Consider the following 26,564-nt stretch of genomic DNA (forward strand, 5'->3'; position numbering starts at 1 on the left):
AACGTCGCCAGCGAGGCACTCAAAGCGCCGGTGCAAATGGACAACCACGCTTCTTTTCTCTTCTGTTCCCTTTCACCCCGTAGGAGCTCGGAGCGAGGGTTTGCTGCGCCGCAACGTTGTCATGGGAACACTGTTTGCATTTCCCAGTGAGCGATTCCAGAGCTGCCGCCGTTGGACTGGAATTCAGTCTCTCCATTGAGTGCAGATCAGCCTGCAAAAGCGATTGTCTAGTTGTGGCCACTCACCGAGAGACATTATGGGTGTGTTTCTGTCAAAAGTAAAGCAGAGCAAGATGAAGCAAAGCAAAACTCCCAACAACAACCCAATGATGACTTTTTTGAAACGGCATACTCTCATTCTGTTTGGAGTTGTATGTTGAAATAGATGGCCTGAAAATGAGCCACAAGCATCAGGACTGCTCAGATTCTTAGTCCACATGGCCCGCTTCTCCATTTTGTGTGGCATCACAGGGCTCCATTGAAGCCGTCTAATTCTCTCAGAACGGCCCGGCTCACACAAAGAGCCCTTTCACTCTGACCTTGACTGAGCGCCTCCCTGGGCACCGCAGCAACCCGTGGAGAGGAATCCGCTCCAGTCTGCTTCCAGTCAGTGTTAATTTTGACAGCAAATTCGGATTTAGTCTTAGTCTTAGTCTTTTGAATAACACACCATTTAGTTTTAGTCACATTTTAGTCATCTGAAATGTTTTAGTCTTAGTCTAGTTTTAGTCGACTAAATATCATAATAGTTTTAGTCTTAGTCTAGTCTTAAGTCTTTTAGTCTTAGTCTAGTTTTTTTTTTTTAGTAGAACAAAGTCAACTTAGTTGACTTGACTAAATGTTTCCATCAGTCTGTTATGGAATGGTATTTATAAAATAAACATAAGGCCTGCTCTCAATGAAAAATATACATGCTCTCTGAAAAAGATATGCATTCGTCCTGAATGATATGCAATGCATATGACATTCTTTCAAGATGAAGTACAGTATTATTGAAATAGACAACCACCTATATTATATTTGTATTGTATGTTCATTCTATTTCTTTATTTGTGATATTTACACAAAGTTTACATTTTTTAAGTTTGTTTTTGTTCATTTAAAATAGCACTGCATAGTCTTCACTGTAAAATAAAATACACAATCAAACCAAAATGTATTCAGACACCTTCAACGTTTCTTACAATATCACAGTTTATCTGCTGTAGTTTAGAAATTGGTAATAAAATATGACAATAACTCAGGGTTAAACTGTGTCAGAACAACAAATTCATCTTGATAATGTCTGATGCAATGCTTAATTTGGTTCAGTCTGTGGTGTGAAAAGGTTGTATTAGCAATTAAAGAAAGAAACACCTAAGCAAAACATGCTCAGGTCCCTAATCATTTTTTTTTTTTTTTTTTTTTTTGTATTTTTTAGTCACTAGTAAAACAATATAATCTATTCTATCTGATTTTTGGATTGACTTTGGATAAATTCTTGTTAAAACTACAAAGTAATTTAATCAAGAGCAGTGAGTGATTTACTTTCATTTTCATACATTAAAGACACTGACAGCAGAGCTAGTAAATTAGGCGCGGTCACTTTAAGAGACAAATGCATCCATTATAAAGATACGCATCCGATTTCTTTCCAACTCTTTACTTTCACTGAAGACACCCCACCCAGCAAAAACTCGTTGAAAAGACGTCGAAAAGACGTCATTGGCAGTCGTCTAAACAACGTTAAAATTTAGTTGAAAAGTGAAAGGTGAAACGACGTCTTTTTCATGTCGTCAAAAAGACGTCTATAAATAGACGTCCAAATTACGTTTAAATGTGGTTGAATAGTGAACGGTGAAAAGACGTCTTTTCCAGACCTAATTACAACCATGAATTATTTGTCATATTCCTAATTAGTGAAAATAAGACAATTCACAGTATATTGACACATTTATTGACACATTACATCTTTCATGTAAAATCTTGATCACATCTTAAGCTTCTTTTGATTAAACAGACCGTAAAAACTGTAATATTGTGAAATATAACTACAGAAATAATTGTTTTCTATGTGGATGCATTGTAGAATGTAATTTATGCCTGTAATCTGAAATTTTTAACACAATTACTTCAGTCTTCAGTATTACATGATCTTCAGAAATCATTATAATATACTGATTTGCTGCTCAAGAAACATTTCTGATTATTATCAGTTTAAAACCGTTGTGCTGCCAAATATTTTGTGGAAACCATTACATTTGTCCATATTTTTTTATAGACCTTGCAAAAGAGTAGTATTTATTTAGATTTTTTTTTTTTTTATCAATTTAAAAGGCTTTACTATAAACTTATCAAATTAATCCATGTTTCTGTATAAATATATTTTTTCAAGACAAATAAACTATGACCAATTATAACCACATTAGAACAACCAAAAATTTTAATTCTGTCATTAATTACTTACCCTCATGTTGCCCCAAACCCATAACACCCTTTTGTGCAGAACACAAATTAAGATATTTTTTTAACAGATGCCTTGTGTACAAAAAAAAAACAAACAAACAATAACAACAGCAAAAATAATCTATTCAGAAATTATGACTCCCCAATGGATTTTCACAAAAGCACCAAAAGCGCCAGCTCTCACGCCAATGCAACACTGATGCATCATGGTGCTTGTGTGAATGTGTTATTTTATATAAAGAAAATAATCTCAGATTTCATTAAAAAGTTCCGCATTTATGTTTCAAGGATGAACAAAAGTCTGGTTTGGAACAACATAAAGGTGAGTGAGGAAAATCTTTGGTTAAACTAACACAGTAGGTAAATGGGGTTCCCACAGGGGCACCAGTAGATCTCTGCCTGATCTCTGATCTTCTGCTTCTTCTGCTCCTTCCTCCATCCCAATTCTGGATTAATGAGCCACGGCAGATGTTTCCACTTTGAATGCTTTAGCCTCGCTCTTTTTTCTGCAGCATCTAAAGTGAGAAAGAAAACCGTAACTAAAATGTAAATTAATAATAAAAAAACAATGTTTGTCCAAAATGTACAAATTAAAGTGTACTCATTCTTTATGAGGGATTATTAACTAATCAGTATGTCAGGGGTTGTCAGCTCTGGCCATTAAGGTGAGACTTAGGTCTCTGCAGAGTAAAAGTGGGCGTTTATGACTTTGTGGGTGTTTTCAAACTGCTGGGTGTTTCTAAATCATGCAATCAAAATGATCCCCCTTACCTAAACCCCACCCTAAACCTACCGTCACTATGATGTCAGCCAATCAGGTATCATGGTCTAAAAACACCCTGATCTGGTAACTCCCATTACTTTAGTACAGAGACATATGCTTGGATTAAGGTCCACTGTCATGCAGAGTTTACGTCTCAATCAGCTTCAGTTTGCCAAGTTGTGAATATATTGTGTACACAAATGTAGGTACTGGTAAGCACTGTGGCTCACTATACACTGGTGACTATCTCTGTCCTCATTGTACAACATCACTACTGACATTAATGCACAACAATAAAACTGATATCTTACTTTAATGCTATTTACAGCACATTATGATGAATACTTTATTACATGTATGTGCAAGATTTAATTAATAAATTAATTGGAAATGTTTACTAGATTAGACATTACCTGTCTAGTGATATGTTTATGCTGAAATATATTATTGGTTTGTGTTTTAAAATCTATTACGTGTTTTCTTATAGCGAATTATCAGTGCACCGTAAAATGAAAATAGTGATTGAGGCAGCCCTTCACCACTGACTACTGAGCAACGGACCTGAGTGAAACACACCCAGTGTTTACGTCCACACATGATCACACTCACCTGTTTGTGACTTATAGTTAGTAAAACTGAAGACATTGATTAATGTGTTCAGGTGCACTGCACTAGGTTGGTGCAAAACTCTGCATGTAAGTGGACCTTGAGAGACAATGTTGAGATCTTCTGCAATATGTTCTGAACATTCACTATAAAGAGACAGAATGACTTACAACACTGGTGTCCAGTCCTGGGCTGGAGGACCACCGTTCTGCAGAGTTTCTGCTGATCCTTGATCGGCTGCTCAGGTCTGCTTAACTGGGGTTGGAGCTTAATTATGAAAAAAGAGAAGACAACCAATATTATAATGTTAAAAAGTTAAACAACGTTAAATAATTTGATCCATAAATATGCACAACATCTGAAAATGCACAAAGATGAGAAGAAAAAACTTTCAACATTGAAAAATAAGAAGCAATATTAAATCACACATGCATTTTCTTTTCTTCTTATTATTCCTCTTGCAATAAGTTTATTCACAATTACCTTGTGGTTTATCAATGATTTTCAGTCTCTGAAATAGAAAAGATCCATCAATGATGAACTATTATTTACCCCGTTTATATCTGCGAGGTGTTCATAACACATTTTACCAGTGTGTTAAGATCAGTAATTATGACTGTCGAATGTCAGACTTGACTCAATGTATTCTGCCCCCAAACATATGATTAGACTATCAGTCGAATATCGGCAAGATTCAAAAATTCTGATTCAACTATGAAAAACCTTAGTCAAGGACACCCCTAGTAATTTCAAATATTACTATTTTACTGTATTTTAATCAAATAAATGCAGCAGTGGTGAGCATAAAAGATTTATTTTAAATACATTTTTAAATAATATTTTCTATTTCTCTTCCACCTTTATTTGATCCTCTAACTTTAACACTCAATATTCTAATTCTATTCTTAAAAAAAATCTAACTACCTTTCTAATCTTTTTGTATTATATTTTCTTTACATTTATTATGCAATTGTGTGTATGTGTGTGTGTACGTGTAAAGACCTCTAACTAGCTTGTTCTACTCTTTTTTTTAATACTGTTTTCTCTTTATTTATTATATTATTTAAAATCCCATGCTATGTGTACCGTGTTAAGCTAACTGAGACTTGTTATAGCACTATAACATTGCTTATATATCATTGCTCTTGTTTTTGATTGCTTCCACTGTCTTAATCTGTAAGTCGCTTTGGATAAAAGAGTCTGCAAAATGAATAAATGTAAATGTAAATACATGATAAATCTGACCCTTAAACGTTTGAATAATAGTGTATGTCTGAGGTATTACTTACTAGTTATATGTTTCATAATGTCTAAAAATGTTCTTCAGCTGGATACAGGCACGGCCATCAGCATGGAAGAATCTAGAACATAAACAATCTGTCATTCTGTCAATCTGTCTAAGCCAACAATACAATGCCATGTTTATTATAAATAAACTATAGCAGAGGTGAAATGCAGAAAAGAAAATTAATTTACAGATTATACAAAAAAATTAAAAGAATAATAACAGAATTTAAAGTTTTAGGTTTACTAATCGATTAATACTCTTACAGTGTGGACATCAAAATAACTAACATGCAAACAAACACACACACACACACACACACACATTATGAAAATATTATATAAACACACACATATATAAGAAAATTACAGATTCATGCTGATGTAGGCGAAATATATTGTGAAAAATGCACATAAAGTTACCTCTTGTAGTTAGCATTACAGTTGAGATGCTAACGGACTTTTCATGAAGACACTGACCATTTCTATAAACTACATTTTCAACGAAAGCGTGTCATTTACATGAAAGAAAGTTTCAGGGACACTTTTATGTAACATTTGTGTAATTTAGGGATTAAACTTACCTGAAATTAGTGAAAACAACCATGAGAGACAGCGTCTGTTCAGCTGCTTGACGGTTGAGCTGAGCCCCGTTTCCATGGTGACTCCAGTACAGCGCGTGACCATCAAGTGTTTTCAAAATATATTTAAATATATTTAACAGTGCGATCAGACATGATGTCTAATTTCTTCACTAGTTTATGTTAATGGCTTTGTGGTGCGAAATAAGTTTTTTTTTCTGCTAAATTTGGTAAGAAAAATTTACATCTATTTTTGGGCTAAATTTAAAAAAAAAAAAAAAAAAAAAAAACGTTAATTGTCGCTTTTTGGGCTTAATTTGGACCAAATCCGACGGACCAAACGAAGACCAATTTTCAACGTCGCTTTTTGGGCTTAATTTGGACCAAATCCGACGGACCAAATGAAGACCAATTTTCAACGTCGCTTTTTGGTCTAAAAGATGGCCATGACGGGCCGACTTGATTTAGACCAGAAAACGACGTCCAAATGACGTCTGGTGCTGGGTGGGACAACTACAGACCTTTTCGAACACACTTTCCAAGACGGGTATTTCGACATATTTAGTATGTATTTGTTGTCGGTACAAAAGCAAGAAGACTTTGGGACGCGTCTCTGCTTGCTCCCTGAACACCGCGCTGCTGAATTGAGCTCTTTCACTTTTCGCTCTTTTTCTTATGTTTATTTAAAATGCGATTTGTATTTGTTCGTTCAGGTGCAGGAGGACGCAAACGTCCTGAAGGAGAACTCGGTTCAGTGTTGCGCGAGTAACCAGCTGCTCAGTTCAACTTTCCCGAAGCGCGGGGCTGAAGCCAATTTGATGTGTTGAATGCTTGGAGCACGTTATAAAACGTATTCTTACACATTTCTGTTTTAATAAATGCTCATATTAAAACATAGCATTACACATAAGTAGGTACAAAAATAATCAGTGATACATTTACGACCCCATAAAAATTTGGGTCGCAATGGCATTTCAAAAGGTCGCAGTGTAGTTCCCTGTGTAAACAACTTAATTGTTATGAAAACGTCCTCGAAACTGTGCGAATTTCTGCAAACTCATCTTTGTTCTCTTTTCTGTGTAACTGCTGCTGCGTTTGTTTAGCTGTGGCGCTTGCATTTGCAGCGGCTTTTTATAATGTCTCGGCTGCTTCTGCATAGATCAACCTACCCTCAAAGATTCGCTCTGATTGGATCTCTTCTCCATTCGTCCCGCCCATATATTTTCGTCTCATTTTTATTCGTTGACTAAAGTGTCAGTTATATTTCGTCACGTTTTTCGTCATCATATCTGACTTTTTATTTAGTTTTTATTTAGTTTTCGTCCGTGAAAAAGGTTAGTTGACGAATATTTTTCGTCATAGTCTTCGTCAACGAAATTAACACTGCTTCCAGTGAATGATAACTCTCCTGTATGGCTGGAAAACCAGAAGTAATGCAGTTCATATGGAGCTGGACCAATAGACCAACCACCAACACCAGCGTGAAAGCCTGGTATTTCTCGGAGGGAGTCCAGACGGAAGTGAAGCCGTGCACAATGCTCAATGGATAAAGCTTGTTATGCATCATGTTCTTGATTTAATAAGAACGGGAGTAGAGGAGGTTGGTTGGTTAATCACAAACATGAGGCAATGACAGAGGTATTATGTAAGAGAAGGAAGTATTTATGAAATGTTTAAAAATACTGATTCACAGTTGTTCACATACATCTCATGGAATCTGCAAAATGTCAATAATAAAAAAATGGACCGTAACTGTGATACTTTTTTGTTATATTTGCAATTTAATAAAAAAAATTGTAAATTTATAACACTTTGATGTAAGTTTTGGAAAGCCAAGGAAACACTTGAGGATTTTGTTGTTGTTGGGGTAAACAGGAACATGAAAATAATCTGTTGTAGTTTTCGTTCACCACTATGAATGTTTACCCAACTATAAGTCCGTAAGCAGGATGATTGGTATAAATTGTTCTTATTTTGTCTTCTGGGAAACTTGCAAATATCTTATGTAACAGCTGAAGGCCAGTACAAAACCAAAATCCTGTTTTCACCCCCACACTTAAGGCAATGTGTTTACTTTGCGCATTAAGTAAACATTAGCAGCTTTTGTTACAGCTGCATAAGACTCCCTCAAATTTGTGTCAAAAGATGGATCTCAAAATCGTTATCAGTGGTCAGTATGCAGAAGATGCTGGAAAACCAAAGAATGTGCAGGACCTGCAGGAACTAACTGCTCATGGCAAACAAGAGAACAGCACTATTACATATTTACCATATACATTTTTGAATGGATGTATTAAATATTTTTGAAATACTTAATTCGTATAAAGTCAGATATTATTTTCCACTGGACTACATATAAACATCTGTTATTTTTCTAATTTTTAATATCTTCTGCAAATAAAATACAATTATATATAAACTTATACCAGAGATTGCAAAACTGTTTTTTTACCCTGAAGGTGTATGGAAAACACTTTGTTTCATAGAAAATTATTGGAGCATAATAGAACTCAAAACATTGCTAACCGGTTATTAACCAAGTTTCCTATCTGTAACACATAAAAATGTTGTAAAGATATTCAGAAAAAATGCTTTTTTTCGCTTTTGTGTTTCATTTCAAATAAAAAAAGTCTGAACCAACATGAGGACCAGTACATGATGACAAAATGTACATTTTTGTGTTTGCGTATTGGGCATGACTGATACTATAAATTGTATGGTTTGTACTAGTAGAGGAGAGGTGTGATTACATTTCTAAGTAATCTGATTCATAATTTTAACCTGATGGATGATAAAATTAGTGAGAAAAATAACTTTAAACACAATTACATTGTAGTATAATTCAAGCAATATCTAGAGACTAGAATATCATTCAGACTTGGGGAGGAGCTCTCACATGTTAAAACCCCAGGAAACTGTGAAAGTAATAAATAAAAGATTTACTAAATTTTTGGACACATTTCATAGATTACTTCAAAATGGATGGCAGAGAACTACACCGTGGTCTAATTTACATTAAAAAAAAAAAAAAAAAAAAAAAAACAGGCACATGATTTGATTCCAAAGAGAGAAAAAAATACTTTTAATCCTTAGAAAGACATATTTGCAATTGAACAGCCTGAAGACAAAACACAGGCAGGAATTGCACTTCAAATTCTCTTAAAAAATAAACATTTTAAAGCAGGCCTTTTCATCAATATATTTCTATCATAGAAACAACTGCAAAACTGTACATCAAGCTTTTTACAAAGCATTTGGGACTTCCGTTTTAGAATGATCTTTTCACATTCATCAGCCAGATCTGCTACATTTTGACCGCAAGAAAAAAAAAATATCAGGAATATCAGTCTTAAGACATTTTGGGAGAAATCAGCATTGGCTTAGTAAATTCAAGTCCAACTTCAGTTGTCTTTGCGGGATGTTTTAAGAGCATGAGTCAAATCTCTGGCAATGCTGGGACAGCAGGTTTCTGCATCAGTATTGCAGTCTATACAGATCTAAACTGCCTCTGTCTGCAGACACAAACAAAGACAGACAGCTGCTCGCAGGGTCACAGCTCCTCCCGACCATGTGGTTTCCTGGAAATAATTCAGTCTGTGTCCAAATGACATGGGTTGGTCCGTTGCCGTTGTGCGTCCTGATACACCCTAAGGAAGTCCTTGTACCGTGGCGCGCAGCTGAGCCAGGCCTCTCCGAATCGCACAGTCCCAGTGAAGAGGAATTCACCCTCCCCTGGTTTAACTCTGCACTGGCTGGGCATCTTCACAAAGCCTGTCCAGCGTTTGGCCCGGCCGCCTCCTGAAACAAACACTTGTGTCTTCTGTCTGTAAAGACCACTCAGGGACACAGTGACAGAGGTCTGGTCGTCGGTCTCTGCCACACCAAGAATACTGCCTCGCGCCACTGAAGAGGGAAAAATAAAAATACAACTTTTTAAGAAAAACAGTCGTTTTTATCCATAATGACATCATTATGGTATGTACCTGGCAAACAATCCTCCAAGAATGTATATGGGATTACCATTTCAATGCATAGCAAATTGGGCCACCAATCTTAAAAGATTTTACTGGAATTTTCTCTTGACATAATTTCTTAAAAAAACACTTTATTTTGAGGACCAATTCTCACTATTAAAGGCTTAGTTCCCCCAAAATGAAAATTAGCCAATAAATAACTCACCGGATATCATCCTAGGTGTACATGACTTACTTCTTTCAGATGAATCCAACCAGAGTTGTATTAAAAACTTTCTTTGCTCTTTCAAGCAGTTGAACGGGTGCTGCAGTGCATCAGTCCAAAACAAGTGAAATAAAAATCGCCCATCCTTAATAAAAAGTGTCCTCCTGTAGCGAATCGATGCATTTTTGTAAGAAAAATAACCATATTTAAAATGTAATGATCAATTTAAGCTTGCGCTTACACGGAAGCAGTTTCGGGGGAAGGATATATGAGTTCAGCTTTGCGCATGCACCGCTCAGAAGTGACGAACGCGGAAGCACAGCGGAGAGATCAAAACAAAACAATGGTCACTAATTAGAAGTACAAAACTAGGATTTGTAAAGAAGAATGTCGGAGGATTTCGACATAAGCCAAGAGGAGACTGGTTTTCCTTTGCTGAAGTAAGAAGACTTTGCTTCCTTTGCTCCAGTAATCAAATGTTGGTTTTCATGAGACTCACCAGCACATGCGCAATTCTGACCTCAAACGTCATTCCCTAAGAACTGCTCCTGTTTACAACTAATGGTGCAAGCTACATTACAGTGATTATTACGTTTTGAATATGGATATGTTTCTTATAAAAAGGCATCGATTCGCTACAGGAGGACTTTGTTCACTCCCCCGGAGCCATGGTTTTTTATGGAAGGGCGCTTTTTATTTCACTTCTTCTGGACTGAAGTACTGCAACAATCGCTGAGTGCCATTAAACAGCTTGAAAGATCAAAAAAAAAAAATTCATATAACTCCGACTGGATTCATCTGAAAGAAGAAAGTCATATACACCTAGGCTGCCTTGAAGGGGAGTAATTTATGGGCTGATTAAAATATTTGGGTGGACCAACCCTTAAACTTGTTGCTTATTAGCATGCATTTTACTTACATATTGGCTGTATATTAGTACTCATAAAGCAAATATTCATGCCTTATTCTATTTTCTATTGTATTTAAAAACATTAAGTCCAGTAGCATTTATTAGAAATTATTATATTTTATTAATAAAGTGTGTAATTTAACTTTGATGTTAGCTTGAGAAAGCCTAGTCTGTAAAGTAGACAAAGAGATTGTTAGATTGATTTTGAAGATGGATTATGAAGAGCCTTGGCTCATTTTAACATTTTGTCAATTTAATTTGATGCAAGAATTTGTTTATCAATATTTTATTATTATTCCACTGCCCTACATCTCACATTTTTAAACACAAACATGTGTTCTTTGTGAATGTTTATTCTCAAAATTCTAAATGATAATAATAGGATTAAATAGCAGCTATATATTATTTTTCAAGCCAACATAATTGGCATTAAATGTTTATTTTCCACAATGTTTCCTCAACCTATTAACAAGGCTGTCAGTAAAAAAATGGAGCCGACATAAGGGTCAAATAATGCCCTATTAACAGGCTGATGTGTTTGCAGTCCATTTGTCAGGCTATAATATTCCTTTACTACTACCTTTTAATCGGTAGGATCTTATTCTCATTATCTTATTCTCTTTGAAGAGTCTTATTTGAGTGTTCCTCAAACTCAAACAGTTGCCTGGTGGGAAGGATGCTTTCTGACCAAACTATAATTGAAATTCAAGAGCTAATTTAATTTGATTTCTTTTTAAGATGTGACCTACCAAAGTCACTGGTGCAAGCGGCCAGCAGGACCTCCGCATCTGTACAGGGTTGGCAGGGTGCTGTGGAAAGATAACAGAACAACAAAATCAGACCAAACACAGCCAAAGCTTGATGGTAAAGCAACTGCAAGAACAATCCCATGTGCATAATGAAGCATGTTGATTTTCTTTCTAACAAAAAACAGCACACTGATGCATCTACACCCGCCTCGTGGACTTTCAAAGATATAATTCATTTCTGCGGCAGATGGTTATTTATGGAGCGTGCAGAAGCCAACTTTAGCACCACGGCTTGTCGGCTTCTAAACAAACAGAGATGTGGGGCACCCCACGAGAAAGGGCTTCTCTTTAAAAAAAACCAACAAAAAAAAACATACGTAGTTGGTGCAGAGGAGGGAAACAACTCGACCCTTCCCCCTCTAGAAAAACACTGACAGACACTCACTGCGTCCACACACCCCAACACAAATGAGATCCAGCTGAGAAGAACTCCAACAAGGAACAGAGACTGCAAGGCCTAGTAGCTCTGGGTCCAAAACAGAAACAAAACATCCAGAGGAGCCGACGTTGCACAGCACTTCCACTTGTGCTAACATTGTCGAGTGAGTCGAACACTCTATTATTTTACAACCCATAGCGACATCTGACAAGAGATAAACACCCCTTTGCTTTAAAGTAGCTGTAGAGTCCTGTGACTGCTAGAAGGCAATCAGTGTAACCTAAACACTGGCAGCACCGTGTCAGCTTTGATCAGTGCGTTTCTCTATCCAAATAAATCAGGCCACAGTCTCGTGGCTCTGGGGTCATTACAGCCCCCACGTGCAGATATAATCCAGCACGTTTGTCTGGAGGGTCTCAACTCTTTCAGGTTTGCAGCAGGGCAGGGCTGGGCGAGTGATTGGGTGATTCAGGTGCCTGGGTGGAGGGGTTATTGGTATTTTACGGGTTTATGGGTTGTGGTCTGTGGGCAAAGGCAGGTGTGTCCCACAGCCAAAAGATTAGCTTTCTATTAGTGCAGGTGGACTAAGGGGCTTTAAAAAGTTTTCCGAAAGTTTAACAACTACATTTCTCCTAAAGTGAGTGGTGGCTGGACGTTCAAAACTCTGTGTTATGGGTGGAGAAAAAGAATTGTAATGTGGTTGCTAAAGTATTTTGGTTTTTAGCATATCGCACTAAAATAGAACAAAATTGTTTACAATTTAAAATAACCGCTATCTATTTGATTTTTTTTTAAATATAATTCATCCCTGTGATGCAAAGTTGTGATGAATTTTCAGCATCGTTATTCTTCAGTGTCACGTGATCCTTCAGGAATCATTCTAGTACACGGATTTGCTGTTCAAGAAACATTTCTTATTATTATCAATGTTGTGCTGCTAAGAATTTTTGCAGCAAAGGGTAACATATTTTTAGTTGCACTTTATTTTTGGATTTGCTTGTTACAGTGTAACGACACATAAATACTGAGTAATGTTAATTAACAGTATATGAATGTTATTAAATAATCTTCCATAAAACATACACTGTTATTACTTTAGTAAATACATGTAGGTTGTGTAACAAAGACACTGTAGAAGTGTTAGCAATTAGTTTTCCCTTTATATGAAAGTTAAAAGTTGGAAGTTCGAAAGATAAATAGATAGAAAGTACATACATTTAAAAAAAAAGTCTATTTTGTAACATAATTAAATCTTAACTGTCACATTTGATCAATTAATGTGTCCTTGTTGAATATATATTAATTTATTTTAAAACATTAAAATATAAGTCATGTCATTGACCCACATAACAATAAATGCAATGGCCATTTACAGTGTAGGCTGATTGACTGATTAAATAATAGCAAGCTACCTTTACTTTCACTGCATACTGGGTGTTCCAATGGAAAGTTGGCAAAGCAACTGATCTGTATCAAAACTTTGATCGGTTGATCCTGACCCTTCACATATGAGCACTTTAGGTCATGTCTGTTAAGGAAACTGGGTGTGGAGAGCAGACCAGAGGTTGGCTGTGTTGTAACACAAGAAACATCGCACCACCAACAGGGCCAGAGGTCATCCAGGAATCAGCTACGTAACAGCTGGCAAACGCCTAAACTCCAAAGCGGGTGATCGTTCAGAACTCTAGAACTTTCACATTCTGAACGCTAAAGCAACACTTAAAGCACAGATGGGTTTTTTCCAAAAGCTTTGCAGAAGATCATATGCAAAAGTTGAAATGGAACCACAGGAATGGGCTGGCAGTGGAGTCAGCAACCCTCGCTGCCCTGAATTAATGCAACGCTGCTGGGATCACAACCACTTCACACACTGGCAGGGCAACAGGGGGAAGATAGTGTCCCTGCTACATCTGGTCCCTCTGCATTCCATGCTAATGGAGAAAAGATTCATATGCCACTTTCCCTGCGTCCCAACCACTTCAGAGAGGCCGAACGAAAAGTAATGAAGGAAAAAGTGAGGGAGGGGAACCGAGAGAGACGGGAAAAGAGGAAGAGGAAGGGAGTAGGGAAAAAAGATGGAGATAGTATGTCCTCCCAACAGCTGGTCTAAGACACATTCCACAGTGATGGAAAGCATCTCAATTCCAGCACAGCAGGTCAACATTCATGAGCTGAATGCGAAAAAACCCCACAAGCTCGGAAAAAGGAAAACAGGTCACCTTACAGTGCCTGCTTAGATCACTGAAATCACAAACAGCAAACACATACATTGACATCACAGGTCACATTAAAGCCACACAGTCCCAAAACAGGGAGTTTCTCTACTTTACACTGTATCCATGCCTGCAAAATACAGCTGTTTCTCACAGCCAGATTTACATGGCAGTTATTAATTCATACCCCCCTGAGGGGGGAAGCACACTGAACAATAATTTTGCTTTGTTTTGGAGAGGAAAAACAGACTTGTTATATGATGGATCTACACTGCTTCAGGCCATTCATTTCTTCGGTTTTGGCAGGTGCACTGCTTGAAATTTAATTTCTGAAAATAAGCTGAATGTTTAACATGCTTTGCCGGCGTAAATTGCAACGAGGGGCTTGTGACGTCCTATTGTGAGACGTCCTGAAAAACACAGTCGGAAAACGAGGTTCAAATCAGTATCATTTTCCAGAGCAAATATGAGCACAGATCAAACATCTCAGCATCACAGAGGGGAGGATGTTTCCTGAGGTAAAGATATCATCTGTTGGTGGGCATGAAAACATTGGCTTCGCATCGCATACTTTTTAAAATAAACATACCCTCTATATTGCGTGCATTAAAGGGATAGTTGACCCAAAAATGTAGATTACCCCATAATTGACTAAAAAAATCTGTCTCACACAGAACCAGGGGGTGAATAAAGAAGCCTCCTGAAGTGAATCAATGCGTTTTTGGAAGAAAAAAATATATCCCCATTTAAAACTTTATAAACCGTGATCTCTTGCTTCCGCTAACTGTCATAGCATAAGGTCCGGTGAGAATATGCTAGCCTCGTGAGAACCAACGTTTGTTAACAGAAGCAAAGGAAGCAAAGTTTCCTTACTTTAGCAAAGGCAAACAAGTCTCCCTTTGGCTTATATTGAAATCATCCAACATTTTCTTTACAACACTACAACTTTACAACTTTATTTTGTACTTCCAATTTGTGACCAGTGTTTTGCTCTCTCCCCTTTGTTTCTGCATTCGTCACTTCCCACCGGAACGTACGATACGTCCTAAATCATCCACCGGAATGAATGCGCATTTTTATTATGGATGGATGCACTTTATTGGATTTCTTTTGGGCTATTGACAAAAACACCCACTCACTGCCATTTTAAATTTTGGAAAAGACAGGATATTTTTTATATTACTCCAATTGGATTCCTCTGAATGAAGAAAGTCATATAATCTATGATGGCTTGAGGGTGAGTAAATTATGGAGTCATTTTCATTTTTAAGCAAGGATGTATTAAATAAATCAAAAGTGACCGTGAAGACTTCTTTAATGTTAAAAAGATGTCTATTTGAAATCATTATCAAATAAACCCTGAAAAAAAAATCATGGCTTTCAGTGTTGATAATAAAAGAACTGTTTCTTGAGCAGAAAAACAGCATATTAAAATGATTTCTGAAGGATCATGTGAAACTGAAGATCGAATTACATTTGAACATATAATAGAAACTTATTTTAAATTGTAATCTTTCATATCATTAAAATAATATTTCACAATATTACAGTTTTGCTGTATTTTTTTATCAAATAAATGCAGCCTTGATGAGTGTAAGAGACTTCTTTAAAAAGACTGTCCCTTAAAGAAGCCATTGGACTTTTAGTCTGACAGCTTTGAGACAATTTTCTGTCCTACATATTTCCAAATACTACTCTACTCCTTAAATTGGACAAAAAAAAAAAAAACGTGTTCACTTCTATTTCAGGAAATACATCACATGAAATAAAACTCTGCTTGTCAAGCAAGTCTTTAAAGATCAAGAGAACCTCATACCAGATAATGACTGTGGATCTGCTCCTGGTCTGTGGTTGACCAGCTCGTACTGGAAGGCTGTGATTTTTCGGCTGATGTCTCTTTGAGGCACTGCCTCGATGAAGAGCGCCCCGTCCTGAATACTGAAACAGTGCACTCTCCCCTCTGCCTGATCTTCCTCCCGGAGGAGCAGTCGCAGTTTGCCTAGCCGGTCCAGGTAGATGTGGGTCCCGCTGGACTCCTTAGAGGGTTTGATGCAGATGGACAGAAGAGATGCCGCTGGGGACAGTGTGTTTGGACGCAGGTTGACGATGATGGCCCCTGTGGGGTAAAGCCACTCCAGGAACCCCTGGGCACAGCGGAGATACACCTGTTCCACATCCCGAGTGTGTCCCTCATGTGTCAGTCCACTACAAGAAAGGAGAAAGAAGATATAAGCTCTGTTCCAGAACACCTACAGTTTTTTTGTTGATGGCTGTTGCCAACAATATAGAGAGCAGGGTGCCAGTGGCCGATATAAAGTCTATAAATATGATACCAAACCACTTAATACAGTAAACACAGTGAATATTAATTAAATATGACAGTTCAACATTGTCAATAAAAATCCCAATTCTGACACAAATGATATTTAAGCCATGGCAATATATATAATTCAACCACTAAGGCAGATCATCTCAAAATGGTTGAAAATATGGGCCACTATCAATCTATCACTGGAAAACTTCACATTTTAATCAGATTAGTCTACTTTTTAATCAGCAGACTTCAGTACCGGATGGAATACAGTTATAATCCATATTTCTCTTGACTTTGTCTTCCATCCCGGAGGAGTTTTGTTCACTAAGTGCAATCATTCTGGGTGAATTCAGCCAAGACAAACAATTTCAAAAGGCAGCATAATTTTGCTGGCTACTGTCTGGAAGCAATCGTATGATGCCTTAAAATACTAGAAGGGAAATAGTAGGCTGTCCAACAGGCTTTGGAATGGAGCAATCATCAAACACTGTGATATATTACCAAATTCTGACATCCAGTTATAGCTGGTTAACTTTTACAAATAACCACTTAACAGGCCTTAGATTAAACAAAGCAAGCCAACCTGTTTTGAAGCAAATGACGGGTAATCCCCCAAATAATGATGGTTGGACCTTCAATCAGCTTTAGTTTAGTGGCCTTTTACGTGCAACACAGCAAAGGAAACTTCAAACATTAGGGTGATTGTTCTGAAATGTCTGCGCCAAGGCCGAGTCCAAAGCTGAAGCTCATATGAAAGAAAAGCTTTTCTCAGCGCAGGAAGAATGAAGTTAATGTCTTTTCACACAAGGTGTTAAGACCCACGCGCAAGGCTTGCTGCATGACCAGTCACGTGCAAGCATGCGCACACACATACACATTAACCGTCTCTCATTTTTCTTCTCTCCTTTCCAACGTTTTTGGCAAGATCCAGCACTGGCATCCTGCCGTGGGTAGGATTTTTGAAACGCAAGTCAATGGTTCCTTGGACACACAGGCCTCTCTGCAGACAAGTGCAGAGACAGTAGCCGAACCCGGAGCATGCAAGTGCAAATGCAGGTCACGCAGTGAACCTCCCCTTGCTTTCAACTCCTCGAAAAGACGAGGAGCTGCATGTCCGGGCAGCAGTCCTGCCGCTGTCCACCGGCCACACAAAAGACTCTCTCCGCTACTTTTAGGCATCATCTTTGGTTCCGTGCCTTGAGTCTGCTGTCAGTTGGGCAGAAAATGAACCATCTGCTTATGAAGCCTCCAGCGGTTCTTCAATCAGAGATGAATTTAGGCCTGCTTCAAGACCCCAGATTAAACTCTCACCAAAATGAAAGGTGAAAACCAAAACTCATGCGGACCCTGGGGTGACACATGTGCGGAGCAGACTCGCAAGCTGCCGTGTTCTCGTTTATAAAGGCTCCTCTTTAATTAAGAGCATTTGAAATTCAGCTCTGCCGTAATGAGAGGCTGAACTCAGACCTGGCAAATCAACACCAGATTACGAATTAAGGGAGCTATTGTTGAGGAATAATAACAGACGTTGTTATGAGATGATGTTATGTGGCAGGGAAATCTGTAACATGAACTAATCTCCTCATCAGTTAAAGATTTATGACTAACCCAAACGATCAAAAAGTCTTGCACATCTAGCTGCACATTGAGCTTGAAGGATTTAAAAGCCACCTTGATACCATATTATTATTATTGAAAACTAAAAGCACAGTATAAGCCTATGTGCAATAGCTTATTAAACTAAAATGCCTGTAAACAAATACTAGAATAATTTGCCTATTACACATCAGGGTTTAACATGGGTTTGGTTATACCAGTGAGCATAAATGAAATCACTGCACAGATAGTTTCTTATTCCAGGTTATGCCAGTGAGTATTAACATAGAGCAAAGCAGTAATTACAACACAATAAATCTGAGTAAGAAAATAAAAACATTAATACGTACATACTGTCATTAAAACAGAGAATATAATAAATAAAATGTTAATTCATCGAGACAGGTGCTACAACCACTCATTACAATCACTAATAGGCCACTAAAAACCCACTAATAGCAAATACTACTTTACTCAACACAACTAATATTAATATTAACCAGTGTAACTAATCCTTCTGCTCATATTAACCCTAAAAATAATAAATGTACTAATAATGTTAAAAATTATTCCTTGTTGTTATTATACTTATTTTAGTATAAAAACGTTTGTGTTCATTTACAACATTATCTCACCAATATTAATTAATCTACATATTTAATCTTAGACTCTAAATAGCCTACTTAAATCTGTAAATATAATTCACTAAATTACATTTTTATTGTACACGGCCAAACTAGTAATAAGGAATCACTTGAATAATCTAAATCTAGATGTTTGAAGCGTGTCTCACCTGCCCCTCCAGCTGCACTGGTCGCTTGAGTACTGGGAGCGCGCAATCCGACACAGAAGCACAACCGACAGCAAATGCGCCAAGAACGGCGAGAGCATGTTTGTCCCGCCGCTGTCTACTTCTCCCCCAGCGCGATACTATGTAGCTCTGCTTTGCAGGTATGGAATAAAAAAAGTCCGTCGGTATTTTCTTCACTACATCGTGTTTTAGTATTGTTTAACTTGTTTTCTTTTTTTTAGCGTGTAATTTACTCAACAAGCGCAACTAATGCCGAAAGTCCGAGAAGCGCGTTCGCTCGCTCGCTCACTCCATGGCAGCAGCACTGAACAGCAGCGCTCTACTCGAGTGAAGACGGCGGTGACGAGCGGAGCAAACAGCGGCTCACTTAAACTTTGAAGAGCGCGCATGCGCAAACCGCAGCAGCGCGTTCCTCCAGAGTTCAATGAACGCCTCAACTCAGATTCCTCTGCGCGTCACCGCCAGCTGACTGACACAAGACGCATGCGTAAAAAAGCCCAAAACACCGAAATTAAATGATTAAATTGGCTTATTTGTTCATTGAGACGATTTGTAAAGTTATGGCACATTCATCACAATAATTAATATCGATGGTTGGCTTGTTCTGACACATAATTCATTCATTCATTCATCAAGGCAAACATTCAGTGGGGTCCAAAAATGTGAAAAACTACTAGTATTTGCATACTACACATGCTTGCTAAATGCGTCTAATTTAACGCATACATTTTCATAAAATTTTCATTTCACATATTCATTTTCATTAAAAACTACATGCTATAATGAGCAAAAAAATAGGAGTTAATTAATTAATATATTAATACATTGTGCATACGTTGTTGGAAGTATGTATAAATCAATGGAATTTGGAAAATTATTACAGTAAGAAGAAGTGTAATATTTTAATATTTAGCCCTATGATGAAAAGCAGCCTGCTAAGATAATTGTGTGTAATTACATATTTAAACAACCCTCTTACCGTCAGTAAGGCGTGTCATTACCAGTTGTGCTATAAACATGAATGATGAAAAGCCTGTGGTTTTATGAGGAGGTGCATTTCATTTCTAAACCAGCATACAGTTTTCACCTTACCCTGTGGCTCAAGATGATACAGTACATTGATGTGTGAAGACACAAAACTATCGGTCTGTGGTGAAAACTGTACAGTATTTATATCGTTTTTTTTTTTTTTTTACCTCTGATTCACTGTTAGAACTCTCCTTAGCGAGAAAAAAAAAAAAAAAAAAAACATGTTTACAGCCTGGTTCAAAAAAAGATTTTTGGTCTATATAGTTAATTTTGCCCCTCACACTGTAAGGGGGTGATTTTTTTTTCTAACTCATCCATGTAAATTATATTAAGTCTTAAAGTTCTGCATAATTAAGGATGCAGCCACTTGAGTGACAGGTGGATTTCCACTGCTGTCTTCAGCCACCAGCTCCCGCCTTTTTAGCCCGTTTTCAATTATCAATTTTCAATTAATTAGTGACGTGTTGTCAAGATGGTGATGACCGGCTCCGCCTACTTTTGGCTTAAAAAATGATCTTCAGAAACCTATGGGTGGCGTCACGGACGCTACGTCCATGTTTTTATACAGTCGATGGTCTTTACACATCAATGTATTGTTACAAGCCGCAGGGTTTAATTAGGTTTTGTTTGTGTATGTGTTTTTTATTTATGAAAATTTTTATTGTATGTTTTAGCCGTGACATCCACTAATGTCTCGTTTCCACCGAAATTACCCGGAACAATTGTACCAGGAACTTTTTTCTGAATTATATTTTATGTTTAACCACTAAAGAGACATCAGAGCCAGCAGCACATATCAGAAGGTCTAGCCGAGGTGAGGCAGCTCTCGGTGGATACATGAGCACGGAGCTCCCGCTGATCGCGCGGAGCTTACCGTCTCCGAAATCGAACAACTACATTCTTGCCTGAAATACTTTTAAATATACATTTCATGACACAATAACAATAATATTTGGAAAATTATCCAAAATAAATGGTGGTTGAAATCACAATGCTGCGTGAACTCAACCAATCAGGATGTTTAGTGCCCAAGTCCCACCCCCGAACGTTCCGGAACTTTGATAAAGTGCTACCTTGCCAGCAGGGACTTTCTGAACTTTAGTTAGTTCCTGGTTCCTGCGGTGGAAACACAACAAGTACCTGCCCAAAGTCCCTAGTTCTTGGGTAAAGTTCCTGCGGTGGAAGTGCAGCATAACATTATAAGAGTGATAGACTGCAGGCGGTTTGACTTAAAAATCTCAGTTTGTGTTCTGCTGAAGAAACTGGAGGTAAGCAGATAAACATCAAAATTTCAATTTTGGGTGAACTTTCCCTTTAATATGTGCTTTATAAGTACAAATAAACAGTCAATATGCTAATATGCATGCTAATAAGCAACTAGTTAATAGTGAGAATTGATCCCTTAACTAAAGTGTTGCCAGTAGTGTTATTGATACTCTGTATTTTGCATTGTTGCACTGTTGTAACATTGTAAAGTGATTTTGTTGTTGTTGTTGAGACGCCTGCTTACTGTTTCATTACAATATTAAAGAAAAATGTATAAATATTTAAATACAGATTAAATACATTTTGAAAATTTAAAAAAGTGGCATAGTGAACAGAATATTTTATAGAATTATTATTATTATTATTTTTTTTTTTTTTTGCTTTGGCTTGGGTCATATATAACACTCAAAACACAAGAGTATTTTGCCAACAACTACCAATAAGCACCACTAATACAGTACTTCTTCAGAAAATGTAATAATCTAGTTTTCCACATGTAATGTGATATTCTATTCCTCCATCATCTTTAAGTGTGATCAAGAAACCCGTTAGACAGGAGAGACTAGAGGTGTCGGAGACAGTTATTTAACACTGGTTTCACACGTGATTAAGAGCTGTTTGGCACACTGCTGGCCTGCTGCTGTCTCACAGGATAATGATACAGCTCCTCCTTGAACAAGAACAGCGTGCATGTCTAGACAAGTGAACCACAACTCACAGACACCTGTAGATGTTCTCCCTTATTATTCCCTCTCTTTCTGTCTTTTAAAAGGTAACATGCAGAACAGTGATTCTGTAAGAGAGCATATGTATATGTAAACAGTTAATATGCGTTATTAAACTTAAAGGTTTCATAATCTGCAGAGTACCTAAAAACTTCCCACATTTCTGTCTTTCGATTGCAAGAACAGATTCTGTTTAATATGTGAGGACCTCAATCTCAGTTTCAGCTGATCGTGATCCTCTGTGTTCACTTGAAGGATAAATGAAAAAGCTGTCATCGTTCATTCACCCTCATGTCGTTTGGAGATTCATATTTTTTTTCAATGGAATAAACAAGGAGACATTTTGAAGACTCTTAATGCAGCAGTTTTCAATGCAAAGACCAGTTTTTTTAAACTGAAATGAACCAAGAACCACATCTCTAAACTAACAGGAGATTGAAAAGGAAAGAGCTTGAATTTTGGGCAGTCTGTTTTTGGTTTCTGAGTTATTGCCTAATTGCATGCAGGGATTGAGTCACTCTGAGCTGTTGCACGGCCAGTCCCTGATCTGAAAAACAAAGGAAAAGTGGAGTTAACTGCGTTCAAGGTGTGTGTTTGTGTACAGGAACAAGGAAACCAGAGGATCAGGGAGAATTATGCATCACTGTATGACATCATTACTCACTGATTCACTTCTCCAAGTTATGAGAAACGTTTTTCTTGCTTTGTAAATTGAGAACTAAGCCCTCATGGAGATAAACATACCAAAATAGTGAGGCAGGAAATTAACCAACCAGCTGTCCTGTTAAATGCATTGCTCAGGGAAGATGGAGGGCAAGCTATTCTGTGGTTTCACAATGCCAGCAATCACAGTAAATGTTAAAAACGAGGACTGAAGCTATGCATCATATTTCTGGCACCTGTACAGTATGTATAAACCAGATACCTTTCATTATTCAGTATGTTTCAAAAACAAATGTTTATCTTCTGAAAATGAAAGACAAAGTGTATTGAAACATTTTGGTTGAGCCCAGACTTGAAGTGTAGTGCAACAGCAGCCAACGCACATTTCAACACTTTGATTGCTGCAGTGTCAATCATCACTTTTGTTGTTGTTGCTTCTGGTAAAACTGCCATTCACTCAGACATATGTTCAGATCGGTGCTTGTGTGTTTTTGCCAGGACTGAGACTCTTCAAGAAACAGTTCACCCAGGAATGAACAATCTGTCATCATTTACTAACGCTCACGTCATTGGAAACACACATAACTTGATTTCTTTTAAATGCGCTTAGTTGTATTGAATGTACATCTAGTGTACTTGAAGTCTTAGAATATAAAAAAACTGCATTTGCAGAGAATATATTAATTAAATAAAATGCCACTTAAGTGTACTAAAAGAAAGAACACATTCTTGACTGTTAAATGCACTTTTTAAATAAAGCCCACTTAAAGTCAAATTTTTTTTTTAAGTACTACCTTTATGCTTTAATAATCATTTATCATACTTTAGCGAAGTACACTTTTTGAAGTAAACATAAAGCAGTACACTTGAACCATATTTGAAAGAAATTATGAAATTACATATAAAACTTAATGCACCTACTTAAGTGGGTTAATAAAATCACTCAAAGGTTCAGCAAAATACATTTAATATCAATTGTATCTATACTACATTTTAATTTAAGTGCAATTTACATGCAAATAAGTGTCCGAACACATTACATACAGTTCACACTTAAGTTATTTTAATAAAGCGCTATAAAAGTAGTCGTCTCTAGGTTACGTATGTAACCCTAGTTCCTCGAGGGAACGAGACGCTGCGTCAAAAGCGCTTTGGGGAACGCGCCCAGCGTGCGCGACTCTGAATATCGTGTGAAATCAGACCAATGGAAGAGCGTGACGTCACCGGCGGAGTGACGTAAGCGACCAGGAAGCTATAAAAGCACGTGCCACGCAGCTGGCGTCAGCTTCGAGTACCAGCAAGCGCCGGCAGGGGTGCCGGGGGGTATGGCTCCGAGACGCAGCGTCTCGTTCCCTCGAGGAACTAGGGTTACATACGTAACCTAGAGACGTTCCTCTTCAGGAACTCGAGCTGCGTCAAAAGCGCTTTGGGGAACGAGTACCAACGCCGCCAGACTACCAAACCCCTGCCTAGTGTGTATCCGAAGAGCACAGCTTAGGTCAGGAGGACTGAAGCGCCTGGAGTGACTGGCATGTCTAGGCCATAGAATCTGACAAACGTGGAGGGCGTGGACCATCCCGCAGCGTTGCAGATGTCCAGCATGGACACACCTGCTAAGAAGGCCTTGGAGGCCGCCATACCCCGGGTAGAGTGAGCCTTGGCTCCCGACAGCGGGGGACGACCAGAGGACTCATAGGAAGCGTTGATAGCCTCGACTATCCAACGACTGATAGTCTGCTTAGAAGCAGGAAAACCCCTCTTGGGGGGACCGTAGCATACAAGCAATTGATCGGTCTTTCTCCACAAGGCAGCTCTGTGGACGTATGCGTCCAGCGCTCTAACTGGACACATACAATTTAGCTTCGCCTGGTCGGGCTCCCGAAAGGGAGGAGGACAGAAGGCCTGCAGTACGACAGGTTGTGGTGTAACAGAGGGAACCTTAGGAACATATCCCGCTCGAGGGTATATGAACGCTTTAGTCATGCCTGGTGCAAATTCAAGATAAGTAGGGGCCACAGAGAGGGCCTGAAGGTCTCCTACTCTCCGCAGAGAGGTGATAGCCAACAGAAAGGAGGTTTTAAGTGTAAGGTGTCTGTCTGAGATATCTTGAATAGGTTCAAATGGGGGTCTGCACATTGCCTCTAACACCACCACCAGGTCCCACGGGGGAATACGGGACCGTACTGGAGGTTTCAGCCTCAGCGCACCGCGGAGGAAACGTGTAACTAAGGGGTGTCTTCCCAAAGACTGGCCATCGAGAAGGGCGTGGTAGGCCGCAATAGCCGCCACGTAAACCTTCAGCGTGGAGTGGGTCAACCCTGCAGAGAGCCTAGCCTGTAGAAACTCCAGAACTGTACCAATCGGGCAGTTTGCTGGGTCTAGCTGGCGGTCTCTGCACCATGAGGTGAAGAGTTTCCACCTCAGGGCGTACAGTTTCCTCGTTGAGGGAGCTCTGGATTGGAGAAGGGTCTCGACAACCTCGGTTGAGAGACCGGCTGCTAAAAGTTGTGCCCCCTCAGGGGCCACACCCACAGCTTCCACAACTCCGGGCGAGGGTGAATTATCGTACCCTGCGCCTGCGAGAGGAGGTCTGTCCTGATCGGTATCTCCCACGGAGAGCCGTCGAGGAGCGAGACTAGATCTGAGAACCATACTCGGCCCGGCCAGAACGGGGCTACTAACAACAGACGGACCCCGTCCCGGCGCACTCTCGCCAGAACTCCCGGGAGCAGAGCAATAGGGGGAAATGCGTACAGACGAAGCCTCGGCCAGGTCTGTACCATAGCGTCCAGTCCCAGAGGAGCTGGATGAACTAGAGAGAACCAAAGGGGGCATTGAGACGTCTCTTGAGATGCAAATAGGTCTACTTGAGCCCTGCCAAATATTCTCCAAATCTGCTTCACTACTTGTGGGTGAAGTTTCCACTCCCCGGGCCTCGGCCCCTGCCTCGACAGTATGTCTGCTCCCACATTTTGTTTCCCAGGAATATATACTGCTCTTAGTGAGAGGAGTTTGCTCTGGGACCACACCAGGATCTGGTGCGCCAGCTTGTACAAAGGGCGCGAACGCAGACCTCCCTGGTGGTTGATATAGGAGACCACCGATGTGTTGTCGGTGCGCACCAACACATGGTGACCCCTTAGGTCTGGGAGGAAGTGCTTCAGTGCACGAAAAACTGCTAGCATTTCTAGACAATTGATATGCCATGTTCGATGGCGATCGCTCCACAGACCACGGGCAGGGTGGCCACTCATGACTGCACCCCAACCAGTGAGGGATGCATCTGTCGCTAGCGTTACACGGCGACAAAGAGCTCCCAGCACCGGGCCCTGTTTCAAGAACCAAGGTTTCTTCCATACATCGAAGGCACGTAGGCAGCGCCGCGTGACCTTGATAGTGCGAAGTAGATTGCCCCTCGGGGAAAATCCCTTGGTCTTGAGCCACCACTGCAGGGGCCTCATGTACAGCAGGCCAAGAGGTATCACGTTGGACGCAGCTGCCATCAGACCCAACAATCTCTGAAATTGTTTGACAGTGAGTGACTGGCCTTGTTTGACTCTCTCGACTGAGATGCGGATCGACTCGATACGAGCAGGGGACAATCGTGCCTGCATCGTGGTCGAATCCCATACTACGCCTAGATAGGTGGTTCTCTGAACCGGAGAAAGTACACTCTTCTTGGCGTTCAGTCTCAAACCCAGCTCCCCCATATGTGCGAGGACGACATCTCGATGCCGAACCGCAGCCTGCTCTGACTGAGCTAAGATCAACCAATCGTCGATATAGTTGAGAATGCGGATGCCCTGCATGCGCAGGGGGACCAGAGCCGCGTCTACACATTTTGTGAACGTGCGGGGTGAGAGTGCAAGGCCGAAGGGAAGTACTCGATATTGGTAAGCTTCGCCCCCGAAAGCGAACCTCAGAAACTTCCTGTGATGTGGAAGGATGGATATATGAAAATATGCGTCTTTGAGATCTATCGTGACAAACCA

General features: G+C 39.2%; 1 protein-coding gene and 1 long non-coding RNA gene across 2 annotated transcripts; both read right to left on the minus strand.

The window, feature by feature from the left end:
* Window positions 1–1,918: 1,918 nt before the first annotated feature.
* Window positions 1,919–5,880, minus strand: LOC127953371 (uncharacterized). Its single transcript, XR_008153148.1, has 6 exons — window positions 5,682–5,880; window positions 5,521–5,589; window positions 5,103–5,174; window positions 4,297–4,324; window positions 3,984–4,080; window positions 1,919–2,959 (listed from the first exon to the last, which is right to left on the minus strand). It is a non-coding gene; the product is annotated as an uncharacterized LOC127953371 (long non-coding RNA).
* Window positions 5,881–8,731: 2,851 nt separating this feature from the next.
* Window positions 8,732–19,241, minus strand: LOC127953376 (meteorin-like protein). Its single transcript, XM_052552606.1, has 4 exons — window positions 18,872–19,241; window positions 15,985–16,373; window positions 11,517–11,576; window positions 8,732–9,581 (listed from the first exon to the last, which is right to left on the minus strand). Exons 1-4 carry the CDS (start codon window positions 18,967–18,969, stop codon window positions 9,268–9,270), a joined length of 861 nt encoding a protein of 286 aa, XP_052408566.1. The 5' UTR covers window positions 18,970–19,241; the 3' UTR covers window positions 8,732–9,267.
* Between the last annotated feature and the right edge of the window lie 7,323 nt (window positions 19,242–26,564).

Source organism: Carassius gibelio, chromosome A3 (assembly GCF_023724105.1).
Source record: "Carassius gibelio isolate Cgi1373 ecotype wild population from Czech Republic chromosome A3, carGib1.2-hapl.c, whole genome shotgun sequence".
Taxonomy (NCBI): Eukaryota; Metazoa; Chordata; class Actinopteri; order Cypriniformes; family Cyprinidae; genus Carassius; species Carassius gibelio.